Here is a 25,061-nt window from a genome sequence, read left to right on the forward strand (position 1 = left end):
CGCCGGGCGGAAGCGAGGCTTGCCGGGTGACGGCAAGATGGCGGCCGCCATGGCGTGGCTGCGGCGGGGCGCGTGGGGCCCGGCGCGGCGGTGAGCGCGGCCCTCCCCGCCCCGGGGGGGGGGGACGGGACGGGACGGGAGGGGGGTAACGGCCCTGGGGGGCGGGAGGGAGGCCCCGCTCTGCCCGTGCCCCCCTCATGGAGCTGCCGGTGCCCGCAGGTGCGGCCGGAGCTGCAGCGGCGGCGGCGGCGGGGTGCCGCTGACGCGGCCGCTGCCCGGCGCTCCCCAGCCCGTGTTCGCGGCGGCCGGCGGCCGGGAGCGCTTCGAGACGCGGGTGACGACGCTGGAGAACGGGCTGCGCGTCGCCTCCCAGAACAAGTTCGGGCAGTTCTGCACGCTGGGCCGTGAGTACCGGCGCCCCGCGCCGCGCTCCCGGGCGGGCCCGCGGCCCCCGGGCCCGGCGCCGCTGAACGCCCTGTCTCCTCCGCCCTAGTTCTCGTGAATTCCGGGTCCCGGCACGAAGCGAAGTATCTCAGCGGCATTGCCCACTTCCTGGAGAAGCTGGCCTTTTCCGTAAGTGCGGCTTCCACAGCCCCTTGGCGAAATACCGCGCGGAGGGAAAAAAACAACCAAACAACCCCAAAACGGGGCCTCTGCGCGAGCGACGGCACCGGGGCGAGGCACCGGGACGAGGCGAGAAAGCGCAGTGCAGGGCAGGCTGCTCCTCACAGCAGCGACACAGGTTTGAACTGTTTGAGCCGGTGGTGATGCTATCGTTACAGCTTTAATTGTGTTCTCAAAGTTAGGCACGCTTTCACCTCAAAACTTACTGAATATTCGGCAAACCGTTTGACTTAAAAAACGCAGAAGGCTTTGCGTGTGCGGAAGGTGTGATTCCTTGTTCTAGGCCCCACTGAATGATTGTGAGCAGTTGTCACTTTACTAATTCGTAATGCTGATCTCTTGTTCTTAGTCCACAGCTCGATTTGCTAGCAAAGATGAAATTCTCCTCACCTTGGAAAAGCATGGCGGCATTTGCGACTGCCAGGCATCGAGGTACGATAGTTTTTTCTGTACTCTGTTAACTGAATGGTTGCAGCGTTGACAGTAGTTTGAGATGACTGAATCCCTGCTTTCCTGGCGTGTGAGAGTAAAAGCCGCTTTCTGTTTCTGAGTAGAAGAAATCTGCTGTTTGTGGCAACTGCTAAGAAGCCACAGGAGTGAACCTGATGGTGTGATGAATGTCAGCGCTATCTCGTGTTCAAAGCACTTAGTGAATAGTGATCTAGCAGCTTTATCTGTGATTCCCTGTAGCGTGTTTGCCGACTGCTCAGCCATGTGACTTCTGAACTGAATGCAAAACCCATCTGCTTGTGTTGCAGGGACACAATAATGTATGCCGTTTCTGCTGATGCCAAAGGCCTGGACACGGTGGTCAATTTGCTGGCTGATGTAGTGCTACGGCCCAGGTTATCAGGTCTGGGAACATAAGTCTCTGTCTCAAAAAAGGAGTCCCAAAGCATAACTTGCTAAGTGGATTTCAGAATTCTTCATTAGATTGCGCTCACCAAGAAGCTTAAGAGTTCTCATTTAGCAATTGCATATTTTGTGTGGTGGTTGCTATGTCTTGCTTTCTCTCTTATCGTAGATGAAGAAATTGAGATGACGCGAATGGCTATACGATTTGAGCTTGAAGATTTGAATATGAGACCTGATCCAGAGCCTCTACTCACAGAAATGATCCATGCGGTAAAACACTGACAAAGCTATCTTGCACACAGCACCCTGTATGGTACATGCTGCATTCTCTTCCTCAGCTTCAGGGTTTATTTTAGACTGCCCTGCAAACAGATTTTTCTGATATTCAAACAGATTGCAGTGGGAGAAAGGAGAGTTTTGCTGTCCCTTTGTTTTGAAATCCTAGATTCTGTACGTGTGAAAGGTTTCTAATCTAAACTAAAACTAACTAAACTTATCTTTGTTGACATGGGTGACAATATGTTGTTGACTTATGCTGACATAAGTGAAATGCTGCTCAGCTTGTCCTCTCTTACGTGTCTCAGTCAGATAGGCATAATTCTGAAATATAAAGAAAGGCTCAGATTGAGGGGGCAAAGTAACATTTGTTACTTTAATGTATCTGTTTCTTTTTAGGCAGCCTACAGAGAAAATACAGTTGGACTGAACAGGTTCTGCCCAGTAGAAAACACTGACAAAATTGACCGGGAAGTCCTCCATTCGTACCTGCGCAACTACTATACGCCAGACAGGATGGTGCTGGCCGGGGTGGGGATCGAGCACGAGCAGTTAGTGGAGTGTGCCAAGAAATATCTGCTTGGAGTAGAGCCAGTGTGGGGTAGCGGAAAGACCAAGGACGTTGACGGATCTGTGGCTCAGTACACAGGAGGCATTGTCAAGGTAAAAGACTGCATACCTATAGCCAAAATTGACCATAGCAGCCATCGTTTGGGCAACAGGTTAATAAGCTGGGTTTTATCAAGCTGCATACAGAGGTGAAAATCAGTCCTAGTAATTTGTCTTCCCTTCCCACAGGTTGAAAAAGATATGTCAGATGTGAGCCTGGGCCCTACTCCCATCCCAGAGCTTACCCACATCATGATTGGGCTAGAAAGCTGCTCATTTTTAGTAAGTATCAACCCCAAATCTGTTGTTTCATGTGCCTTGTGCCTGAAGAATTCCAGACTACTATCTCATCCTGTAAACACTGGCACTGTTTTGCTGCTTATGGTGCAAGTATAGACAGGCAGCTTTTTCACGTAACAGTTTTTTTTGGGAAGCTGGGAAATGTGGCAAAACTGGACACAAATGCCAGAATTTGCTGTCATGCATATCATTAGCCAGATGCATCTTTGATAAAGGCACTGATTTTACACTCCTTTTATGCATTTTTTTCCTGACTCTTTTTTCTTTTTTTTCTTTACTGATCCCTGGCCCTTGAGAGTCCTGTTAGGTCTCTGCTATTAGTTGACTGAATTTCTTGTTGCAATTCAGGAGGAAGATTTCATTCCCTTTGCAGTATTAAACATGATGATGGGAGGCGGCGGCTCTTTTTCAGCTGGAGGACCTGGCAAGGGCATGTTTACCCGACTGTATCTCAATGTACTCAACAGGTTTGTTTGCCTTTCTGTTTATGGGATAGCAGGAAGACAGTTTTCTCATAGCACGCTCACATGAGAGGCTTCATCTTTTGAAAGCCAAAACACCTAGGTTTTATATCAGCTTATTCTGCTTGAAACACATGCGACCAATATGTCAGCAAGCATTTTGAGAGGGTGAAAATAACAGGGCAGAAGTAACCAGGAATCCTGTCTTCCTCCACCAGTCTAATACATCCTCTCAACCAGGGAATATCAGCAAAACTGGCAGCAGGTACCAGTATTTCTGCTCTGTATTCTTCTCCTTCTGGTTCCAAGGATGCAAGTAGAGAGAAGGAAGTAGATGAGACATGCAGAAATGTCAGAGGCAGGCACTGATAATCCCCATAAGCACTGCTGAGAATCCTGCTGCCTTGCCTGAAAATGGGCTACGGGGACTCACTGGCTGCTTTCTAGTTCTATAATGCTTAAATAAGTATGTTTGTGTACTCACAGGCACCACTGGATGTATAATGCCACCTCTTACCATCACAGTTATGAAGATACAGGTCTCCTGTGTATTCATGCCAGTGCAGATCCAAAACAGGTATGTAGCTCTCCTGTGTTCAAAGACAGACGTCCTTAAAAAGTAACTGTGTTGCTTACTACCAAATTGTAATGCGATAAGAATTTTTATACTCTGAGATAAATTAATGGTGGCACATGTCTATATAGAAAAGTCAGTCGGACCTGGGGGATTTCATGTCACTTTGCAACATAGTTAGCGTACACGTACTCTGTCCCTTATGCATAATTGTAGCCTTAGAAGAATTTTTTGGTTTACTCCAGTGGAGGGGTTTTTATAACACTGCAAAACTATGGGAATCCAACAGAATATTCTTCTCTAATTCATTCAGTTCTTCTAGGCTAGATCTCCAAAGGGAAGAAGTGTCTACTCATACTAGCTGTTGAACACTTTATGCTACATCAAGAGAACAATTAAGCATTGTTCTAATTTTCTTTCAAATATCTGTTTTTCCTAGGTTCGAGAGATGGTGGAAATCATTACAAGAGAATTCATTCTAATGGCAGGAGCAGTGGGAGAGGTTAGCAGCCTAGCTTGCAATCTGTGCAGATGGTCTTTGAGCTGAACTTGCTAAAATAATGAATTTTTGTACAGAAGTATTTCACATGTATCTGTAAAAGAATATAGTCATTTTAGCAACACATTCACAAAAAGGAAGGTGTTTACAAAGTTCTTAAATGCTCGGTATCCCTTCATAGCAAATCTTTTAGGCAAAAGAAGGACCTATTGCTCATTCTTAATGTCTGATGTGTGCTAAGAAAAGTCTACCTGTTCACTGTTCCGGTGCCTTTTTTCCTTCTCTGAAGCAGTACATCTAGGATAAAGCTCAGATCCATCTCCTTCATGGAGCAGAATGTGGCACTAAAAACAACCTCCCTGTTTTTTTCCAGGGAGAGATGGTATCTTGCATTAGAGAGCAGTGGTCACACTTGTTTGAACATTTATTTGTATTTGTTGTTTCTTCACAGGTAGAACTTGAGCGAGCAAAGACGCAACTGAAATCCATGCTCATGATGAACCTTGAGTCTCGGCCAGTTATCTTTGAAGATGTGGGAAGGCAAGTGTTGGCAACAAACACAAGGAAGCTACCTCATGAGCTCTGCACGCTTATCAGTGAGTAAACAATACTTTCCCTTGCCTAGACTGAACGGTAGGCAATTCTGGGGGTGGCAACTTAGAGCCGATTCTTGCAGCACATATGAATTGCCTTAGAAAGCAGGGTGGCATAAATACCACAGAGGCTATTTCAAACTGACCTGCTCAACTGCTTGCAAGCTAGCACAATGCTCTTGTCTGAGAGAAGGAAGGAGAAAACAGAGGCACGGTAGAGAAGGGCCAAAGTTAGTGCTTGGTCTTCTAAAGTCAAAAGAAAAGTCAAAGACCTTTTTTCACAGGTCTCTAACTCAGCACCATAGCAAAGCTGCTGCTTGCTGTTTAAAATGTGGTTTTAACAGCTCTGGCTTTCATCCGCAGGTGATGTGAAATCTGCTGACATCAAGAGAGTGGTCACTAAGATGCTTCGTAACAAACCAGCTGTGGCTGCACTGGGTGACTTAACAGATTTGCCCACCTATGAACACATCCAGGCAGCACTTTCTAGTAAGGATGGGCGGCTCCCTCGGATGTATCGGCTCTTTCGATAAATCAGTGCTTACTGCAGGTGTCTACAACAGACTTGCTTTTTTTAAACACTTGTTGGATTGTAACATTGCTGCAAACCCCCCCATACCTTTCCAGGCATACTGTGCCAACATGGGATTATGCTACAGCTGAACAAAACTGTTTTGGAATATTGGACTGTGAAGAGCTCATTATGTTGTGGGCTTATAAACCATCCTGGCTCAGGATGAGTATTTTTCACCTTCTGAGTAGATTTATGGCAGAAGATGGCTGTATGCAGCCTTCTCCTTGCACTGGGGAGAACCCAGCAAGTCAGAATATTTATCAGTAGGTGAAAGCACATATCTGAGGAGGAATAAGTGTGTTACTACTTAACCATATTGCAAGACCAGCCTTTTTGGCAGTATAGGCAGGACTGCCAGTATGGAGGCACCCATGTGCGCAGCCTGCGCCTCCCCCCCCGTGGCCACAGCACCCTCACGGGGCAGACACTTGGCCCTGATGGTTGGCAATGGGCCAGATGGGATTAATCCCCAGGAGGCTTCAGGCTAGACTGCTCTGCTGAAGGCACAGAGTGTGTTCACATTAGCTTTCCTTCACAAGGCTGATGGTTACACCACGTTTGTTAGTTAAAACATTGATTTAGATAAGTTCAGTTTAACAAGTCAGTTGGCCTTCAGTGACGCACACCATGAGCCTGCAGCCTTATGTGGGCATAGGAAGACTGAAAATGCTGTTAAAGGGTTTGGCTTACATATGTGAATTCAAAGAATATTTATAGCTATTACTAAGGTGGACAAATATTTGGTCAGAATTAATTTGGAAAATATTAGTTATTATCCCTGTGCACTTAGGCAACAGGTTTCCTGCATTCTAGTTTTTTGTTAGAAGAATCATGGATCGTTTCATCGGTGTAACTTACCTTCTGTAATACTCTTTGAAATCATATGTCTGGAAATAGCTTGATAATTTTGCTAGAAAGAACTCAAAGGAAAGTAGACCTAGAGCATAAATAGTTTCTGGGAAATCCATATACAGAGACAGTTTGCATAACTCTATGTGGACATTTATTCTAGAATGAAAGCAATCCTATTCTTTAGATTATTTCACTTGCAAGTGGATTATGCTAAAGAATAAAGTGCTTCTACTCTAGAATTGGTATCCAAACAAGAAGTTACCAAAGGAGTTGCTGCTGCACCTTAAATTCATACTCTACCATCTTCAAATTGTTATTCAGATGAACTTAAGGCCTTGTAAACAAAGGACGTAACTGTCAGTCTCACAGCAAAGATGGAGCTAAATTAGGAGTCAACAAAGTGAGGATGGAGAGATCATAATCCTTGAAGTGACTGACTCTTAGGAAAGAACAGGATGCTGTCACATTACAGAAAGAGACGTGAAGCTAAGTAAGTGAAACACATTTGACATACTGGAGAAACTGGCCCATAAGAGAGGAGACATAAGATCTGATTTACATAATCCCCTACCATACAGGCTTAAAAACGTAGACTGCTGCATTGCAGCATTTCACTGGCTTGGTATGTATTTTAAGGAGCAATCAAAGTGGGAGCAGAACACTGAGGCAGCTACTGTCTGCTTTATCCCTGTAACTTCCCTCATGCAACTGGAAGAAAAGATGTTGCATTGCTTCTTATGGAACCCACAGCATGGAAGTCTGTATACGCCTCTGTCCTATTCAGTTGTTGTGTACGTTTGTAAAGAAAATAAAGAGACTTTTAAATGACTAGAGCAAGTAGTAAGTAGCAAGAGTGCTGAAGTTCATCTGCTGCTGGCTGGGTTTCTTAAACTGGCAGGTGAAATACACTTCATCAACAGTCCCAAAGAAACCTGTCCACCATCAGGTGAAGAAAAATGATGCATGTTGTCATGCAAATGGTTAGCATGCATCACACAGTCAAAGGACTTGAGTTCTCACAACCCTGCAAGAAGAGACGGCTCTCAATTAAGGTACAGTATTAATTTATTTTTATTCCTTTAAAAAGAAAGGAAATCCAAATACCTGATGGCTACAGCCAGGCCAGTGCTGTAAATAATTGTACCACAGAACAGAAGCTCTGTCTTGGACAGGTTGCATAGTTAGCAGCACTTCCCCCAAATAGTTTGCTCTGTTTTGTGTGTAGTAAGATGACTGATCCATCCAATCTATGCCCATAAAGAGTTTTTCACTATTAACTGTAGTTACATTTTACCAGCACCATACTGGTCCCTGTAGTATCTTTACGTTTAAGATGACACTACTTCAAAAACAGCAAGTTATTCACAGTTTACTGAATTTGGAAAATAAAAACAAATGGTATTTAACTCAGAACCAGAGGGAATGGAATTAAGCTGATCTGACTTGCTGCAATTTCTCTGGATTCTTCCTTAGTACTCACTTGATATCTTAATCACTTTGGTGGAGCATTACATAATAGCTGTACTTAAAACACTGTTTTCAACTACAGTGTCCTGCTGCTGAAGGCCAGGCAGCATTTTATCACCCTTGGGGAGGACAAATGAATTGAGGAAGGGATTGTTTCAAGAAGTCTCAACAACCAAAGAAATTTACTGGTTTGAGAAATTACTATTCACCCCCTTAGTAACAGAAGGCCTAAAAAGTAATTAACCAAAGGCAATGTTTGTACACTTAGAATGTACAGTAGTACATTCATACAGGTCTTGCTCTAGAGGGCCAAAAAGCCCAACACAGGAACACTGTCCTCAGACAAAACTGCTCAAGTTCCCTAACTGGTCCCTGTTAAGCATTTTACAGAATACCATACATTTGGCTGCAGATAAGGAAAAAAACACAAAGTAGATCAAATCAAACAGACAAACCAACGTTTTCACCTTTCTGCAGAATTTTGTCATCTGCCCCCAGTCATGCCAATTCCAAGGGCTGCACGCCCTGCATGGAGTCATCTTAGAACAAAGAGACTGCATTGGGCTGCTTCCAAAGGTAATAGGGTTAAAAATAAATCAACTGAGTCTGTTCGTATGGATGTCCTAAATAACTGACTCCCTTTTCTTCAGCAAAAGCACTTGAGCTGCATGGATTAGCTCATGCAAATGAATCCAGGGTGAGGTTTAAGACATTCTTCACAAGCCACAGCTACTGCCAGAGGTGCTTAACCAGACAACAGTTCCCTGCAGACTTTGCCAGGGCCTGAAATCCTCTTTCAGGGCACCTCTAACACCAGCATTGCAGAGTTCTCAGCTCAGGAAATGCTACACACGCTGCTGGATTTTTGGTCCTTTTGCTCTTCCCGTTTCTTAAGTTCCCTTGTAATCCGTCTTTTTATTCCGATTAAATAGAGCTCTCTGTCAAACTGTCCCGCAGCAAGTGGAATGCTACAACATAAACACAAGCAATAACATCAGGGCACAAATTCATTCTTCTTGTTGGCTCTATACTTCCCAACTAGTCCATACAACAAAGGCCAGAAAAGTCGTTCTTAACTTCTTGCGTCACTCAGTTGTTGCTCTGAGAAAACAGGTGAAAGTTCTTTTCCACAGCAACAAGATAAGGTTTTTCACAGTACATTTTAAGGAAGACTATACGGGTAGTAATATGGAAATGTACCTTCAATTTAAGCATGAAAATGCCTGCAATCATAAGAAATATACATGAAAGACATTGGTCTTTAGCCTTAACACAAGTGACAGTTAGTTGAGAAACTAAACTGTTAAAATCTAGCTTACTCTTAACTTGGTGTATTCACAGACCTTCCCGTCTCCAGAAATATCAGGCTGGAATGGTTCACATTCAGCAGTTCTTACCTTAGTCTTCTGCACAGGCCAGAAGAAAATCCTAGCAGCCCAACTTCAGCGACTCTGCAATACTTCTATTTAATGGGTATTTAATACACATAAGCCAAAATATAAAATCCCAATTCTAATTGCACTGCTGATCAGGTGCTTTGAGAAATTACCATTTTCTAGATACCTGGGTCTTGAATTCCTTGAGCATGCTACTCACAGAAAAAAGACATTAAATTTCAGTGACTTAATCAACTTTTCTAAGGAGTTCTACTAGCATCACGGCCCACAGTTGGGATATTAAGACACCTGGAGGATCTGAAAGTACTCTGCAGACATACAGCTATGTTGAAATGCAATCACCACTGGGAAGGGAAAACAGAATTGATTCTGAAAGGGGAAAGAGGAACAGAAGAGGAAAATTGTCCATGCCGACAGGAAAAGCAGCGAGAGCTGTATCTCAGACAAAACACAGATTTGTAATAAACTGCAATGTTTCAATTTTCTCCCTCAGATGGATTAAGGGACCTGGCAGCAGGGATTTCGGATCTCAGCTGCATGGTTTAAGTGCTCTTATTGCTCTGACCACTGACAGTATATTGTATAAAACACAAAACAGGCTGCAAAGAGCCACAGGGGATTAACTCCATCTCAGGGACTCTTGTGAGAGCACAAAGCCTGAGCAGGAGCACATCCTCCGGGTCACTGCAGCCATGCGCAGTCACACAGAATGGCACAAGTAGGGCACTTACTTGTCTCTGCCAGGCCTCACTTTCACACGGAACAAGGCAAATACGGGCCGATGGTCTGAAGTTTTGATCACAGGACAAGAAGAGTACTTGACAGCATGGATGTCATCTTTGTGCCGACTCCGGTACACAACTCGATCCTGGGAGGCAGAGAGAGATGGGAAACTGACGGTAACTCCCTTTGCTCACCCGGGAGAGAAGCACTGGTTCACAAGAGACAAATGTGTTCATTTATCACACCACCTAGTGGAATTAAGTGACTTTGGTAAGGATAAATTCATGAAGAAAGTGTGTCTGGTCCTCACCAAACTCACTGAGGGGACACATAGTCTCAATAACAGTTGTGTGCCCAGCTCTGAGCACAGGGGATAATGTACTGTAGTAGGCTGTAAGGCAGGGAAAAGTAAGACTAGCAGTCTGTGCCAAAGTTTCCCTGTACTCACACACTCAACAATCTTTTCTCCCAAACCAGCTCCACATGCATGTTGCCCTTGAGCAATACTAACTCTCAGCATGACTGTATCTTACGCAGACCAACTGTGGCAGGGGGCATATCCAGGACAACTTTTTAACATAGGTGGGAATCCCCTTTGGAGGTGTGTACGTGGCTGAACAGCCTTTCTGCGAATGCTGCTAGGAAATCATCTCTTACCGTGTAGGAAGGAGTCCTTTGTTTGGAAGTGGTGTCATAGCTGTCCTTTCCTATGTCAAACTTGTAGGAAGGACAGAAATGAATGTCAGCCTCTTGGAATCCTTTGAAAATAGACCCTGCAGGGGAGGGGGAGAACAGCATGAGCAAGAAATGCCTCCTTCCCAAGGACCTGGCACGCTTTGTGCATTTATTTAACACTACTTAACTATTGCTAGCTAGAAACTGCAGCCCAGTTTACATAGGAGTCAAATGAAAGAAAGAGCAATAAATCACTTGGGAGACTACACAACAGTCACAGCAAAATGTGGATGTTCCTCCTACTGACTATCACTGGACTTCACAACTGCTGACTTCTATTTTTTAGGGAGCTCAACAACAGAAAGCAGTGGAGGTCTTTGGGAAATTGGCTGTAAATATTCGTGACCCTAAAAATCTTTGTTCCTGGAGGCTAGGGAGAAAAACAGCTGTCCCTCACCCCTACTCATTTCACTAATAAGCTGGTCATACTCCAGTAGCTTGGACATGTCCTTTTCCAGGTTCTGCTTCAAGATGGAATCCACGGTCTCACGATCCTTATTTAGTCGGAAGTTGAAGTCACCAAACCAGAATACTTCATCAAACCGAGTTGTGACATCACCTGCAAATTCAAGCAGGAAGGGTCAGTACAGAAATAAACATTCTGAAAAATTCTGAAGGCAACCCCCCCCCCAACTTTTCTTCCCTGATTTTCTGAGTTTTGAGGACAATTAAAATATCTGATGTAGCTACATGCTCATTAAAATGAAACTCACTAAATTCTTTCAAAATAACAGTTATATTATGAATAGCTTACTGAGAGTACTACTAGCTATGTTTAAGGAACAGGCATAAATTATTTCTTTTTACTACCAAGAGATAAAATACTATATATGTTTTCTGCCTGTGACCATCACAGAATGCAGTAATAGAAAAATATTAGAAAATAAAAATAAAGTTTTGGTCTGAAAAACAGACCAAACTTTACCTGTATGGCCTAAAAATAGTTTAAGCAGAGAAACCTAATGTTATATTGCAGATGAATAAATTCATCTTTCTAGAAAAACAGCTTAGTCATATATCTAGACGTCATGTTAACAACAGAGTATTAAGAGACAACAGTAAAATTTGGCCAACAGTATGTTGAACTCATATATATATATATATATATATACACACACACATATATATATGTTAACTTACATATATTTAAATTGAAATAATGTTCTTCTTGCAAGTTTTTAAATAGTCACTTCTACTAGTTCTAGAAAACACTTAGAAAAAATTGAAACACATCCATAATATTTAAAAAAACTCTCAAAATTATCTCATTACCATTCTGAGAGAAAACACATCACATTTTCAGTTTCCTCCCTTCTCCTCCATTTCAACTTTTTCTCTCAAATCTCACAAAAAGCAATATGCTCCAGCTCAAAAAAAATCGGGTGGCATCCTCACACAAAAAGACTTGTGGTCTCTTTACAGACCAATTGTCTCAAATAAGCAGACCCATTCTCTCTCCTTAGTGTAGGGCAAAAGACAAAGCGCAAACTCTGTTCACTTGCACTCGCACACAACCGTGGTTTCATGCTTACTAGAACTGGATCGATATGGATTTGTGTCCGGAACATTCCTGGGAAGTGCAAGTGCTTGAATGGTTTTACTGTAGTCCATCTTCCTCTCGTTCACTTTACTGTCCCCAGCTGAAAGACAGAAACCCCAATACTGCCAATGATGCATCGTTTTCATTCAATAGCCATTTTTGGTTATAACAGCAATGTCCAAAGGATATTAGACATCTTCCACATGTAAAACATAATTCCCTGACCTGGGGAACATAAGGACTAAAAGACAATGACAGAAAGTGAGCAGAAAGGCACACAAATGCACAGAGTTCATTTTTGTATTTGTTTTGTAAGTTTGCTACAAAAAAATCCCCCACTCTAATCATCCTAAGCTCAGCAACCTTGAGCTTTAACTTCAGCGTTGTCTTATTCCTGCAGCCCTCTGCAGCTTTTTGCTCTTGTGAAGCAGTCCCACTCCTCCCTCAGTCAGGACATTTCTACCAAGCTTGTAAATGTCTCACACGTGAAGTGGGAGGTAATGAAGAGAAAGGAGGTCCCAAAAAACGTGAAGCAGATCCCCAGAGCTCCCTTGGTTTTTATTTGAGACACAATTCGAGTTGTCACTGTGGCGTATTCCACTTCTGCAAGGAGAAAGAGAAGCAGCTGTTACAGAAAAGCCTCTGGAGACAGGGAGCAGGGAAGTCAGGAGAAAGACAGTCCTGGGGAAAAGGACAAGACACCTGATGGCAGCAGTCCTTTCACCTCCCCATTCTCCAGCTCGTACCAGACCACACACCTGAACAAAACCAGATTAGGTCCCTTCGAATGAAGACTGACATGTAGAGCACTCCGTGTGCAGCAGAGTAGAGCATGACGTAGTGGGGGCCTAGCGTCTCTTGGAGGCGGATCTCCCACTCTCTTCTACAGGAGAGAACAACAGCTGGTTCACATGAACAGGACCAGAGACAATAACCAAGAAGGGAAATGAGCACGGTGAGAAGACAGCAATCCCTCTGACGAAGAAAGGCAAGCAAGCACAAACAGAACCTCCCCTGCCAAAGCAACGCTGTGTTAAAGGCTGATCAGCCTGACGTGTAACCCCCCGTGTCTCAGGCAGCAGGATCTGCACACTGGTGAGAGTTAGAGTGTCACTGTCGCTGCACCAAGCAGCTTACAAGTCTGAGGAAAAACATGTGCCAGTGAGAAGATATCTTAAAACAGCAAGGACTGACATGAGGCTTCAACTTGCTCTTCTAGTGTCAGTCACTATCAGACAGACTAGAAATTTTGGAGCCACGTGCTGATAACGAGCGCAAGGTTGCTAACTAACAGGCTGCTGGAGAGCTAGCTCACTGCGGGCAAACTCTGTTTCGGATCTATGGTGAGATGCTGACTGAAATCAAATGGGAGCTTTGCTATTAGCTTCACTGAGAACAGAACCAAGCCCTGTATTTACAGATTTTGTGACATTTTCCTCTAAACCCATTTCCCCTGGTTCTTATGCAGTGAATTCACAGACTTATTGAATGGATGGCTTATTGGGAATATTGAAAATATGACTAAGAATATTTCCAGACTAGTTAACTGGTAGCTTTTTTTTTTAACTAAGAAAAGAGGACAGTTCATTACATTGTTGTTGCTACCTGTCTGGACAGCCTTCTTGAACTCCAATAACATACATATCCTGGGCATAGTCAGGATCCGTTGGTAACAAGAAGTCATCCAGATTCACTGGAAGTTCCTGTTAAGAAAGGGTGGGGGAGAAGAAATTAGCAATATTAATTATGCAACAATTTACTACAGAAGTAGAGGAAAAGTCCAGGCAAAGCTACAAGCTTCACAGCATATGACAACAATTCAGGCTTCAAAAAAAAAAAAAAGTTTACTAAGTCATAACATTATGAAGACACAGAGACAGGAAATAAATTTATGCACAAGTAGAAAAAGAGAAAATATATGTGAAAAACAGAGGAAGTGAGAAACGACCAAACCCAAGTTCTGTTAATGAGGAAAATAATTAGTATCCACTTTAAGTTGAATGATGCTCTCTGTTACGTTTTGGGCTCATGCAGAAATTGGCTGCTATAGGTGGAAGAAGGTAGCTATGGACAGACAAAAGTCTGATCTGTGTGGGGCTGGACACCTGCAAATTTATTCAAGGCCCCAAGGGGCTGCTTGTGTTCTTCCAAGCATAGCTCCTAAATCACCTGGTTGAAGCAATCCTGAATTCCTCTGCTAGGCAGGAGGTTATGTTCTTTATTAGACATGTTCTCTTCATAAGCACTAAATCATCAATCATCTTCATATGACCCTAACTGCAATGGAGCGTTAGAGAGCTGCCACAAAAAGCTGGAGTGGCACCAGTAAGCTTCTCATCGCTTTCGTACCTAATGTCTGAGGAATCCCGTTATGACAACTCTTTCACGAAGCTGAACGTGGGCGAGACATGTAATGCAGTGCGACTTGAAAAAGAAGACCAACTCAGGTTGACAGGGAATGTAATCATGAACAGAAAAAAATATTGCACCAGTCCCCCTAATAAACATGGGGAAACTCTAGAGACTTAGATGCACATACCTTCTGACCCTGCATGTTCCAGGTAGCCACAAAAATTCCAATATTCCGATCAGGGAAATATCGGCTAAGTTCTTCTGCTCCCAGTAAGGCACCATTTGCCAGAAGGCTGCCTTCCAAGTAGCTTCTATAAACAGAAGACCCACAAAAGAGCAACTAAGCAAACAGCATGACTATTGGAATACTGATTTGTAACACTTGAATCTTGTATTAATCAAGAACGTACCTTCAGCTCAGGAAAAGAACATTTATTATCTATATATTGTTTTGCTAGCATCAAGTTCCTTAGAACATTACCAATTTTTACAACTTTCATCAACTCAAAGTTAAAATGTAAACGACTTCCAGGGAAACATGAGACAACTCAAAAAAGAATTTGGCAAAGGCACCAGGATGTGATGGATCACCTTTTGTGAAAAGTGCTCCATGACCTGCCACACTCCCAGCAGTCATGTTTGGTTTATGCCAATGCTATCAGCCCAATCCCCGGCTATCCCCTTGGCACAGAGGAGCTAGGACTGAAAGTGGATGTAATACACCTCTGGGTTATGAAGTCAGAGGCTGCTTCAGCCCTTGTTTCAGCCCTTGTCTTCAGTGCACATCTCCCAAATGTTCCTCAGCTAGAAACAATCCTTATGGAGCATTCATGGTTCATACGCAAGAGAGCAGAACTACTGTCACAAACCGGCCTTTTCAAAGCCAGGACACAGGTACGACACTCAGAGTGATACCGCACAGGTTATGTGATCAGAGGACACAAGCCTTCCAAAGCTTTCAATTCCCCTAGCCCTTATCTCAGACACAAAGTAAAGAGATTGGCTTGACATTTGAGTATCTTGAAGCAGCTCAGTTTACTTTCAAACATGAAAACAGCACCACCGTTCCCCGTGTCCAGGCACTAAGGGGCTCCTCATCGAGGATTCAAACTCACATTCTTCCTTCAATTCAGCTTGTCCAGTTAGTTTTCAAGTAAAAGATTTCTTGAGTCTTAGGTCTAAAAGCATTTCACATTCCAAATAGATAGATTTGCCACACACCATCTGCCTCTCCAGAGAACACGCTGCTTACAGAAGCAAGGGGTATGGGCAAAAGGAGAGCAGGTTGAATAAGTGCTTTTAATCTTGCTTAAGCTCTGCAAATAACGATTACAGCATGATGTCAGGGAATGCTGGGCAATCTACTGGTCTACCCATCCCCTCATCTGACTCCAACAGCTGTTCAGAAGAAAGCACAAGAAAACTCATCACTGACAAACAAGTAACAATCTTTGTTTGTTTGTTTGTTTTAAACCAGTTAGTAACACCTTAATTTATCTCTCTCTCAATTATTTTTCCTGTATCACTGACTCCCACTGTTTTTGGATCAATGATCAGACTTACCTCTCAATATCTTGCAGGTTATTATGCATCTATAACACCCAACTTTTAACTGAGGACCTGGCATACTTTACCTTTTAACATGGTTCCTGCCCCATGGTATTGTCAATAACGCTGGCAGAGCGTTTGAGCTGTGTGCTGGGAGGTCTTTACAAATAGAGTTTCTGCAGCCAGTTACAAGAAGAGGACTCAATTCACTAGCAAGCAGATGAGAATATCCGTGTCAGTTCCCGCCCATCAATAATTTAAACTTAACTAATAATGAAGGCAAATAAGCAACCAGAGCTAGAGGAGGAGGTCAGGACCACCGCAGGAGAAAGTGCTGTACTCAGATCTGAGTGGAATCACAATCTTCCTCAAGAGATTCCTAGAGCAGCTGGGGCAGTGGATCTCCTGTGATACACTGGGGCAGTTCACAACATGGGATCCGATCCTGTCAGAAGCCAAACAAGCTCAGCACTTGCAGAAGACACTCAGCACCCTACAGGACGGCGGCAGGCACATGTGTGCAACTACTGCATAAGAGCTTCAAGCTAAAGTTTTGTTTTGTTTTGTTTTCCCCTGCCAGTTAACACCTCAGTTCCAGCCCAATGTACTTTTAGGTTAAAAAAAGTGTTATTCCCAACCATTAGCACCCACAGCTACCGTTTAATTTTCCAAACAGCTTACTATTTACAAGAAAGCTGACAGCAATCTAAGTTGTTTTTTTTTTAAATGAAAAGCAATGCACAGCAAAAAAGGGAAACACAAAATAGCGTATTTGTACTAAACTTTTCATTTTCAAACTGTTTAAAACTGAAGTCTTCGCAGTAAGTTAAATGACATAGAACAATTCTGTCATTTATTCATTAGTCAGAAGTCCTCTGCCTCAGACCAACAGGACTCTCCAGGCAGCTGGCTACCTAGTAACAAATACCAAACTGTCTCTGCCGGGAGAAGCAGGGGAACATACCTGTTTCGAACATCCTTGGCACGAATGGGAGTGAGCAGGCTGAATGTAGATTTCATGGAGTCTGTGGAGCAATTATCATAGACCATCCCGCTGCCATGGAGCCTGGTGTCACTCAAGCTGCTGCTTACCCTCCCGAGCTTGCGCTGAGAATAATGTCGATAATCCATACAATCTGAGTCAATCCTATTAGTTGTCCTCAGAGCGTGAGAGGCCACATTGAGCTCCACGGGCGGCAGAGGCCGAGTAGGCGTTATTTGGGCCAGCCGGGGTTTGCTGCCTGAGAACGCTTTCCCCCGCAGGAGCCCACCGAAGGCACTGGAGATCTCAGAGGCTCGTTTCCCCAGGTCAGCGGTGCTGCCTCTGCTCTTCCCCGTGGGACTTGCTTCTGAGGCGTCTGGTGAACTGCGCAAGGAATCCTGCTCGCAGCACTGGTCGCAGGGGGCAGCCCTACCCCTGATGGCAGGGCTGAGGGCCGCGTCCTGCAGAGAACCGTTCGAGGAACTCGTCTCGTTGGGATCGGTCAGGCTTTCCTGACTCGTTCTTAATCGCCTCCACCTCCTCCAGCTTTTCTCATCCAGAGAGGCCGCGCGCTCCAGCCGGGGTTTCCTAGGAGGCCTTGGGGTGATGGATTTGATTCTCATGTTGGTTTTGACTTCATCTGGCAGAAGCTTTAATGTTTCATTTAAGGAGGTGTCCGCACTTAGGGGATCTTCAAAAGTAAGTGCCCCACTGTCACCAGTCCCCATCCCCACTGCTTTGCCAGCTTTTTTAGCTTGCAGGTCCTGTACTGCTCTGCCCTCGGTGCTCTGAGTAACACATGCCCCGGAGTGCTGAGAAAATCCATTTAAAGTATTCATTCTCTAGCCGGGTACCACCTACAGATACTGCTCCATACGGGAAGGTCCTTGCAGAGTCGTTTTCTCTCCCTTGCTCGCTCCGTAGGCTCGCAGAGCTTCAAACAAGCCAGAAAGGCATCTCACTGGAAGGCAGTTCAGTCTCTAGCCGGGACCGAAGGGAAGGCGCGTGTCGTCGCAGATGCACCGTTTGCAAAATTGCGAGAGGTGGAACATCTGTATTTGCCCAAGAGAAACACAGAAGAATAAAAGCGCGTGGAGCTACCCGCGGTGAGCTCAGGCCCTTACCCAGGACCTCCCACTGCAAACATTCAAGCCGCAACAGAACCTTGTTAGAAAGAACCAACGTTACTTCCATTTTTTTCCAAGTACAGAGCAGTGAAATGAATGTCTAGCTGCTAGAAGCATCGGCGATGGGAACAGACTCCCTCAGGAACCGGCTGCCTACTGCTCGTTAACGCGAAAGGAAGCCTAAAACCACGCGTAAATGGCACCTCGTCCTTCCGAGGCTTTCAGGCTGCCCTGCGAGCCCCCTGCGCCCGGCCTCCCGCTGCCCGCGGCGCCAGAGGCCGGGAAATTTCCACTGGCCTCAGCTCGGGCCGCTGCTTTTTTCCGAATTTTCCACAGAAAGGGCGGTGCAGCAACCGCCTCGGCGCTATGGGGGGGGGGGGGGGGGAGAACAACGCCGCCGCTGCCGCCCGCCCAGGCCGGGCCCCGCCGCCCCCCGGCGACACGACCCACCTCCGCGGTGCTCCCGCCCGCCGCCCGCGGCAGCGCGGCCCCGCCGCCAGGCCGCAGCCGCCCCCGGCGCCCCGGCGCCGCCCGGCCCTAGCAACGGCGGCCGCCTCGCCCCGCCCCGCCCCGCCCGGGCAGCGAGGCGCCGCCGGCAGCACCGCCCCCCGCAGCGCCGCCCCCCCCCCGCAGCGCCCCCTGGCGGCCGGAGGGCGCGCAGCAGCCCGGGCGCGGCGCAGCGGCTCTGCAACACACTTCACGATCCCTCCCCCCCCAAATCCCCCCAAACTCTCTTACATTAGTCCGACTCCACTTTTGCTCATTCCAGCGAAGACGCTTATAAGCCAGGGGTCCAGCACACCTACACGGCAGCAGCCTCGAAATCCGTTTCTTCCAGGAATGCCCAGGAAAGGCTCCTTTTTGTCCCCCTATCACTCGCTAAAGCAATAACCACAAGAAGTAGCAAAATGTGAAAGTGCTCCAGAGCGCAAAATATTTTATTTAAGAATTTACAGTGTCAAATTTTACACTTAGGAAAGATAGCCGCTCCCAGCTCAGAGGAAGCCTTCTCGAGTTCGGATGTCTGGCAGTCTCTACTGCAAGGAGAAAGTAATCAGCAGCGCGGCTGAACTAGAGGAAGCCAAGTGTCTGTCCAGGTCTCAGGTACAAAAGAAAACCACACAGACTGCTGCCAACCGTGGCGGGATCAAGCATGGACGATTATGCACAGGTTTCCAATTCCCCCACATAGCTTTTTTTTTTTTCCAATTACGTATAAACCTTTCAGAACATATGTAAGGCTATCCAGATCTCAAATGTGGCGTTGTTCAGGAAAAGACAAACAGGGGCCAACACTGGTAATTTCACATTCATGGTATTCCTACTCATAGGCAGAAATTCAAGTAAAATCAAATAGTTTTGGTGGCAAATTCTAAATAAAATATGGCCTATGATTTAATAAATATTTAAAGTTTATTTTCTCTCATTGTGGATGATTCAGATTCTTCAGTGAATATGAATGTTGCATATCATGGTTTTCAAGATTTCCTATATTAAACCTAAAGCTCTTAAAGTCCATTGGTAGAGGTCTAACCCACCTACTTTTAGCATGTTCAAAATTCAGCTGTTAACTATTTAAGACCTTGGTTATTTTAGTAATGGAAATTCAAGAACAGAGTATTACGAACAGATTCTGGCACCCAACAGGAAAAAATTTAAACAACGTCCAAGCTGTTACCACCTTAATTATGTAGTGCCAGCAGTTTGAGAGAAAGCAAGTAACCATATTGCACTTAAAAGAACACTCACTCAAATAGTACAGCATTGGCTATTATACAGAGAGCTTCTTCCAGACTATACAATTTGCTTTACAAGTAGTCTAAACCACAAACTACATACATACTAGATAAGATCCAGATCAAATTAGTATTAGATTACAGTCACAGTTTTCATTCAATATAGGTCAATTTATTTGGATGAGCTGTGGCCCTCTCTTCCCCCCTCCCCCTTTCAAAAAACAAACTAGCACATCTTGAACTTCATACACTGACAAACCAAGTCTTGTTTTATAAGCATTAAAATTGTGCATGGTCCTCTTAAGGCCACAGAGTGTTATATTACAATGTGGACATGTATGTCCCCCACTGGGAGGGGAGCATCCTTCAGAAATTAAGGAATCCCTGAAACCTATGTCTTTGAAAGTCACACTAGTAGGTTTAAAATAAACTTAAGGAATCAATTGCCTATGCAATTTACAAATAGTTTTTGTAACAGACAGCAGCTATTTCTTCCCTTATGTCTATTCTTTACCACAACAAAGCTATTTCTAGCCAGTTTTTAAAAGGAAAAGTTACATATATTTCATGTTTGGTAATTATTTGTGTAGATGAGGTGTGAGTAGCGAGACTCATGAAAAATAACACCCATCATTAAATTACTGTCATGTCAATTGCAAGCTAGTACTGATGCATGTGCCATAAGATTGAAGAGTTCTTTGTATAATCAGAACAAGAGTGTGAATTTGAATACAAAGCCATTGTATTCTATTTCAATGTTGGATACTTTCTCTGTCCAATTCTTCCTAGCCTTGAACTTCCAGTGACTGCAGGAGACTGAAAAAGGAGAATAGAAATAAAAGAAACTCTGAAAATGTCATACTGGAGACAAAATACAAATAAAGTTGGCAGAAAGTTTTTGATCTGTTAACATAGACAGGAACTAGACTGGTCTATGTGCACGTTTAACATTCTGCATGCAACAGTCCAGATTAAGCTAATAAAACAAAATCAAAATACATGAAAAATTAAGAAGGGTGACATTCTGCTTGTGAGGTGATGGTGAATGTTTCAGGGGTCTGTCGAAGCACCAGATTTTCACAGCAGTACACATTTAAACAATTTTCATTTTTATGGTTCTACCACAGCACAAGAAACTCATTCCATAGTAGCAAGAGCCTTGTTTTATGCACGGCAAGTATTGCTGTAAAGCAGATACCTAGCCTACAGTGAGATTGCCTCTAGTGTCATGCTACTTTTTAAACTCTGCACACTTGGTTTGAGAAGAATGGATGAAAGACCACAGGGTAGCTGTTGCTAATTCCATTACTTTATCTTGCAGAATTCCCAAATGCTATGAAGGCAGGGAAAGCGGGGAGGCAAACCAGGTGACAGACTGGATTATTTTAACAACAATATGCTGTAGGGGCTGAGAGACAACCAAGAAAAAAGAAAAAAAGAAAACAATGACAGTGTGTTCAAAACGCTAAGAGATGGAAAGATAGCTGGGAGAAGAAAAAGCAGAATTTGTACTGATATTTAAGGCCACACCAAGTTACTTTCCAAGGGTAGATGTCGACTGAAATCAGTTAAAGCAGGAAGGTTCTGCATAACTGTGATTTACCCAAGCAACACTTCACTTTGCTTAAGTCTCAAGGCAAACAAGTCTATAGTTTTGTTTAAAGTGAAACAAGGCTTTTACTCACTTGTGCAAATTGAGAAGGATTGTAGAATTGTACTGTTCCTGCTGAAGGTCCCCCTGAAGGTGGTACAGTGGGAGGCTAGAAAATAGATTATATTAATGTTACGGAACTGCAGAGTTTCACTGCCTCTCAAACTTGGTTTGCTTAGGCACACAAAGAAAATATTCACAGTAGTAATGCCAACAATATGTACAGAGCAGCATATTGTAACAACTGCAAAAAGTGCTGATACAGTTTGCATCCATATCTTAATATTACTTGCTTAATGTAGGAATTGGCAAAACAATGTCGCATGCATAAACTGTAGATAGCTCTGAAAATCCAAGGCATGCAAAACCAAAACAAGACACCAGTGCGATTTCACTGAATTAGTACCTTCTGCTTTTGTTAGTAGACCTTAGGACTTGCCCCAAAATAAACAGTCTGTGCCAAGTTTTGCTTTATTATGAAGTATCAAGAGTTTGTGTCACCCCTTTATGGTGATCCTAGAGTACTTGAACTTACAGCAGAGATGAAGCATTCCTTTAATTCCTACAGGGGCTTTTGCGGATGAAATAGGCAATGGTATCATTGCTGATTTGAAACTGGCAGCAGCAGTTGGGTTTTTTTGTTGTTGTTTTCTTTGTATTTGCTTGTTTAAAAAAAAAATAATCAACTGACCTCTGGTATCCCAGGAAAGAGCTCATCACAATTACTAAGTGATTCACTTAGAAACTTAAACATAACAAAAAGCATGCCTGGATTACGTGCATTCTCATAAATACAAAAAGCTTTGAAGACCCTGTTTGAGTGTTAAAAGGAACACTGCATCATTAGTCACTTTTAATGTTATTTCTGTGAAATGAGGAGAGAGGAAAATGGCTGAAAGTAGCATTAGTAAGTATTTGAGCAAATGCAAAATAAAGAAGGGAAAATAAGTTAACATAAATGAGAATGGCCAGCCACATGTACCTGATTAAAATGCTGGCTTACTTCACGTGATAATGAACTCATTGAACTAGAGCGCGAAAGCTACAAAACAGCAAGAACACACAAATACAAAAAAACACAAATAAAAAAAGTCGTCATGCATGTCACTGCCCCAAGCTTTCAGTTGTTTTATTTAATTTTAAAAGTCTCACTCTGCCAAAGGTTAAACCAACTTCAAGTTAAAAAAAAAATCGTAGAGCCAGAAGTTAGTTTAAATCAAAAGGACTTCTTAAAGCACAAAATTATGTAGATACAGAAAACATTTAGTAGAAACAAAGGTAATGTTACTCTGCCTGGCACATAGCAATCTATTCTCCTTTTCGTGTCTTGCATTTAATATTAGTGAAATTAAATGCATGCATGGAGGCAAGAAGAGACCCTCAAACTGCTAACTTAACATTTCACTCTGAAAAAGGCCTGTAAAAGTCTACTTATATAGAACAAGGAGATCACAACACAAAGAAAGACATGGAGATAGAACTTTTCATATAGACTTAGAGGTCTTTTCTGTACAATTTTGGAGGCAGTCATATGTTTCCACCTCAGCTAATCATTCTCAATTGAATCAGTTACTTGCTGTTTTAGATGGCCCAGGTTAAGTCCACTACAAATTAATGGTTAAAATATGCTGCACAAGTCATTAGCTAACCACTTTGAATCAAGCCTTACCTCGCCTGACTGGGAGCCATCAGGGTTGGAAACAGGAAGCCCAGATCCAGGTGGAAGGATTGTAGAGTTTAAATACTAAAGAAAAACAATGCACTTATCTTCATTACTGCATCTCAGAGACCCGTTATGATGCTAGTTCACATTTCTGCTGTATTGATCCCACTGAAGCAAGAAGATGTTGCAATATATCAATCCCAGATGAAACATGCCCAATACGGCTACTTCCTGCATGCCTGGTCCCTTATTGACACACTGCATACCTGGGACTTGGAGCACTGCCAAACTTGGAAGCTCACTAAAAGTTGCATTTCCCACTTCCATTTTCACTTGTTTCCCTTCCCTGTTTTTTCAGTTAAGATTTAGGGATTCCAGCCCCCCACCCCCACACAAAATTTTGAACTGCATATACAAGACATTCTAACCCACCTCTGGATCAGCAGCTGCAGCAGGATCTGTGCTGGTTTGATTTGCAGCTGCTGCGTGCTCTGCTGCTCCACTGCCTTCCAGAGGCTGGGGTTCCCCTGGGACTACAAAGGGAACAGGATATAACCAAACACACTATATCAGAGTATTTGACTTAACAGGATGAGAAGGAGGGTCATCAGCAGAAATGAATTTCTACAATACCAAACTTCTCCCAGGAAAACAGATATTTTAAAGAGGACAATGTTAATGTCTCCAGATGCTTTGGTCTTGCTCCAAAAGCATACAGCACAAACAGACAACCTTGGTTATCTGTATGCAGTATCACTGCATGCAATACAGCATGCAGTGAAAGAAAAAAAACAGACTGGCAAGCAAATGCACAGGTAAAACATTCCTTCCCTTTCTTTCCCCAAATAGCAATCCTGGAACTAGAAATAGGTGTCAGAAGTGAATAATAGATACTTGGCAAGGTAGGAACACTGCACAGTTCAAATTTTGCTGTTTAGATGTCTCAGCTGCTCTGCAACAGCTTTGTGGAGTGCAGTTAGGCTTTATTAATTCATTTATTACTGCAGTTTCTAGACCAATTCCACCACTAGAAAAAGTTAGAGTTAATGAGAGTGCGTTGAGTTAACGAGTGTTCATTAAAGGCTACATAATATACAGACTGGCAAAAGGGACTCTCAAATATCCTCCTCACAAGTTTATCCACTCATGACATACCTGAGTTTGGTACAAAGAGGTTTGCAGGGATTGGCATTGGTGCCAATGGAGCAAATAGGTCTGATGGGGCAGGAACAGCAGCACTTGACTTTGTTCCACTTGGATTCAGGACATCAACATAACGAGCTCTGCTTCCCGCTAAAACAGAAAAATCCAGAAACAACAGAAATAAGCCACTGTATTAGTCACCTCCCTGCCTATTTTGAGCAGTCAGCTGGTTATACCATCTTTCAGAATCAGAAAATGCCCAGGGGATACAAACAATTGTGATTGCTGTCACAATTGTTTTGTGACGTAGATGCAGAAGCTGGGCACCAAAGTCAACGTTGGCCACAGCTCCAAGATATTGGTTGCCAGTTGTTCCCAAACACTTTCAGAAGAGCCAAAACTTCTGTTTTAAGATTTTATGCAAGAGAAAGTCTGAAGTCTTCCACAGTTCAAGCAGCAAAGCTGTGTATTACCTGCTCTTCTGGAGAAGATGTTGACAGGAGCACTAGGTGGGCCGCCAGGCCCAGGCGGAGCAGTCTGAGGAGCTTTAGGAAATCCTGCTGGAGGTGGTGGTGGAGGTTTACTCTGCAGGGAGAACAAAAGAAAAAAAAATTCCAACCACATTTGATTGATAGTTTTAAACCAAGTCTTCAGCTGAATTCTCCTATTTCTTACCTATTTCAGAGTATATAATTGAATATACAGACATACATCTTGTAGTGTGGATCAACATGCCTCAGCTTTTTCAATCTGATAACTCCTTATCTAACCTCAAGTAAC

General features: G+C 43.7%; 3 protein-coding genes across 10 annotated transcripts in view; 1 reads left to right on the forward strand and 2 right to left on the reverse strand.

The window, feature by feature from the left end:
* Positions 1-37: 37 nt before the first annotated feature.
* Positions 38-7,050, forward strand: PMPCA (peptidase, mitochondrial processing subunit alpha). The gene is made up of 13 exons (XM_067309351.1): positions 38-52; positions 173-404; positions 494-573; positions 974-1,056; positions 1,383-1,477; positions 1,649-1,749; positions 2,155-2,418; positions 2,554-2,646; positions 3,013-3,131; positions 3,612-3,702; positions 4,139-4,201; positions 4,650-4,794; positions 5,155-7,050. Exons 1-13 carry the CDS (start codon positions 38-40, stop codon positions 5,322-5,324), a joined length of 1,551 nt encoding a protein of 516 aa, XP_067165452.1. The 3' UTR covers positions 5,325-7,050.
* A 214-nt stretch (positions 7,051-7,264) lies between these two features.
* Positions 7,265-18,564, reverse strand: INPP5E (inositol polyphosphate-5-phosphatase E). Of its 4 annotated transcripts, XM_067309372.1 has the most exons (12): positions 18,539-18,564; positions 16,944-18,013; positions 16,066-16,188; positions 14,619-14,742; positions 13,685-13,782; positions 12,838-12,962; positions 12,563-12,682; positions 12,072-12,179; positions 10,937-11,098; positions 10,462-10,577; positions 9,813-9,949; positions 7,265-8,652 (listed from the first exon to the last, which is right to left on the reverse strand). In XM_067309372.1, the coding sequence occupies exons 2-12, from the start codon at positions 17,798-17,800 to the stop codon at positions 8,520-8,522; spliced, it is 2,103 nt and encodes a 700-aa protein (XP_067165473.1). In that variant the 5' UTR covers positions 17,801-18,013; positions 18,539-18,564; the 3' UTR covers positions 7,265-8,519. The 4 variants fall into 4 exon arrangements, with proteins under 4 accessions (XP_067165473.1, XP_067165475.1, XP_067165474.1 ...); XM_067309374.1 differs by lacking the exon at positions 16,066-16,188; XM_067309373.1 differs by lacking the exon at positions 18,539-18,564 and having other exon boundaries at positions 16,944-18,038.
* A 435-nt stretch (positions 18,565-18,999) lies between these two features.
* SEC16A (SEC16 homolog A, endoplasmic reticulum export factor) overlaps positions 19,000-25,061 on the reverse strand; it is a 31,476-nt gene continuing 25,414 nt past the window's right edge. For 3 of the 5 annotated variants that reach the window (XM_067309333.1, XM_067309331.1, XM_067309329.1), the window contains 7 exons: positions 24,755-24,866; positions 24,294-24,431; positions 23,571-23,671; positions 23,145-23,219; positions 22,458-22,517; positions 21,510-21,584; positions 19,000-20,640 (listed from right to left, as the gene is read on the reverse strand). In XM_067309333.1, the coding sequence (XP_067165434.1) occupies positions 20,572-20,640; positions 21,510-21,584; positions 22,458-22,517; positions 23,145-23,219; positions 23,571-23,671; positions 24,294-24,431; positions 24,755-24,866 (630 nt within the window). In that variant the 3' untranslated portion in view covers positions 19,000-20,571. The other 2 variants (XM_067309330.1, XM_067309332.1) reach the window with 2 other exon arrangements.

The sequence above is a fragment of the Apteryx mantelli genome, chromosome 21 (assembly GCF_036417845.1).
Source record: "Apteryx mantelli isolate bAptMan1 chromosome 21, bAptMan1.hap1, whole genome shotgun sequence".
Taxonomy (NCBI): domain Eukaryota; kingdom Metazoa; phylum Chordata; class Aves; order Apterygiformes; family Apterygidae; genus Apteryx; species Apteryx mantelli.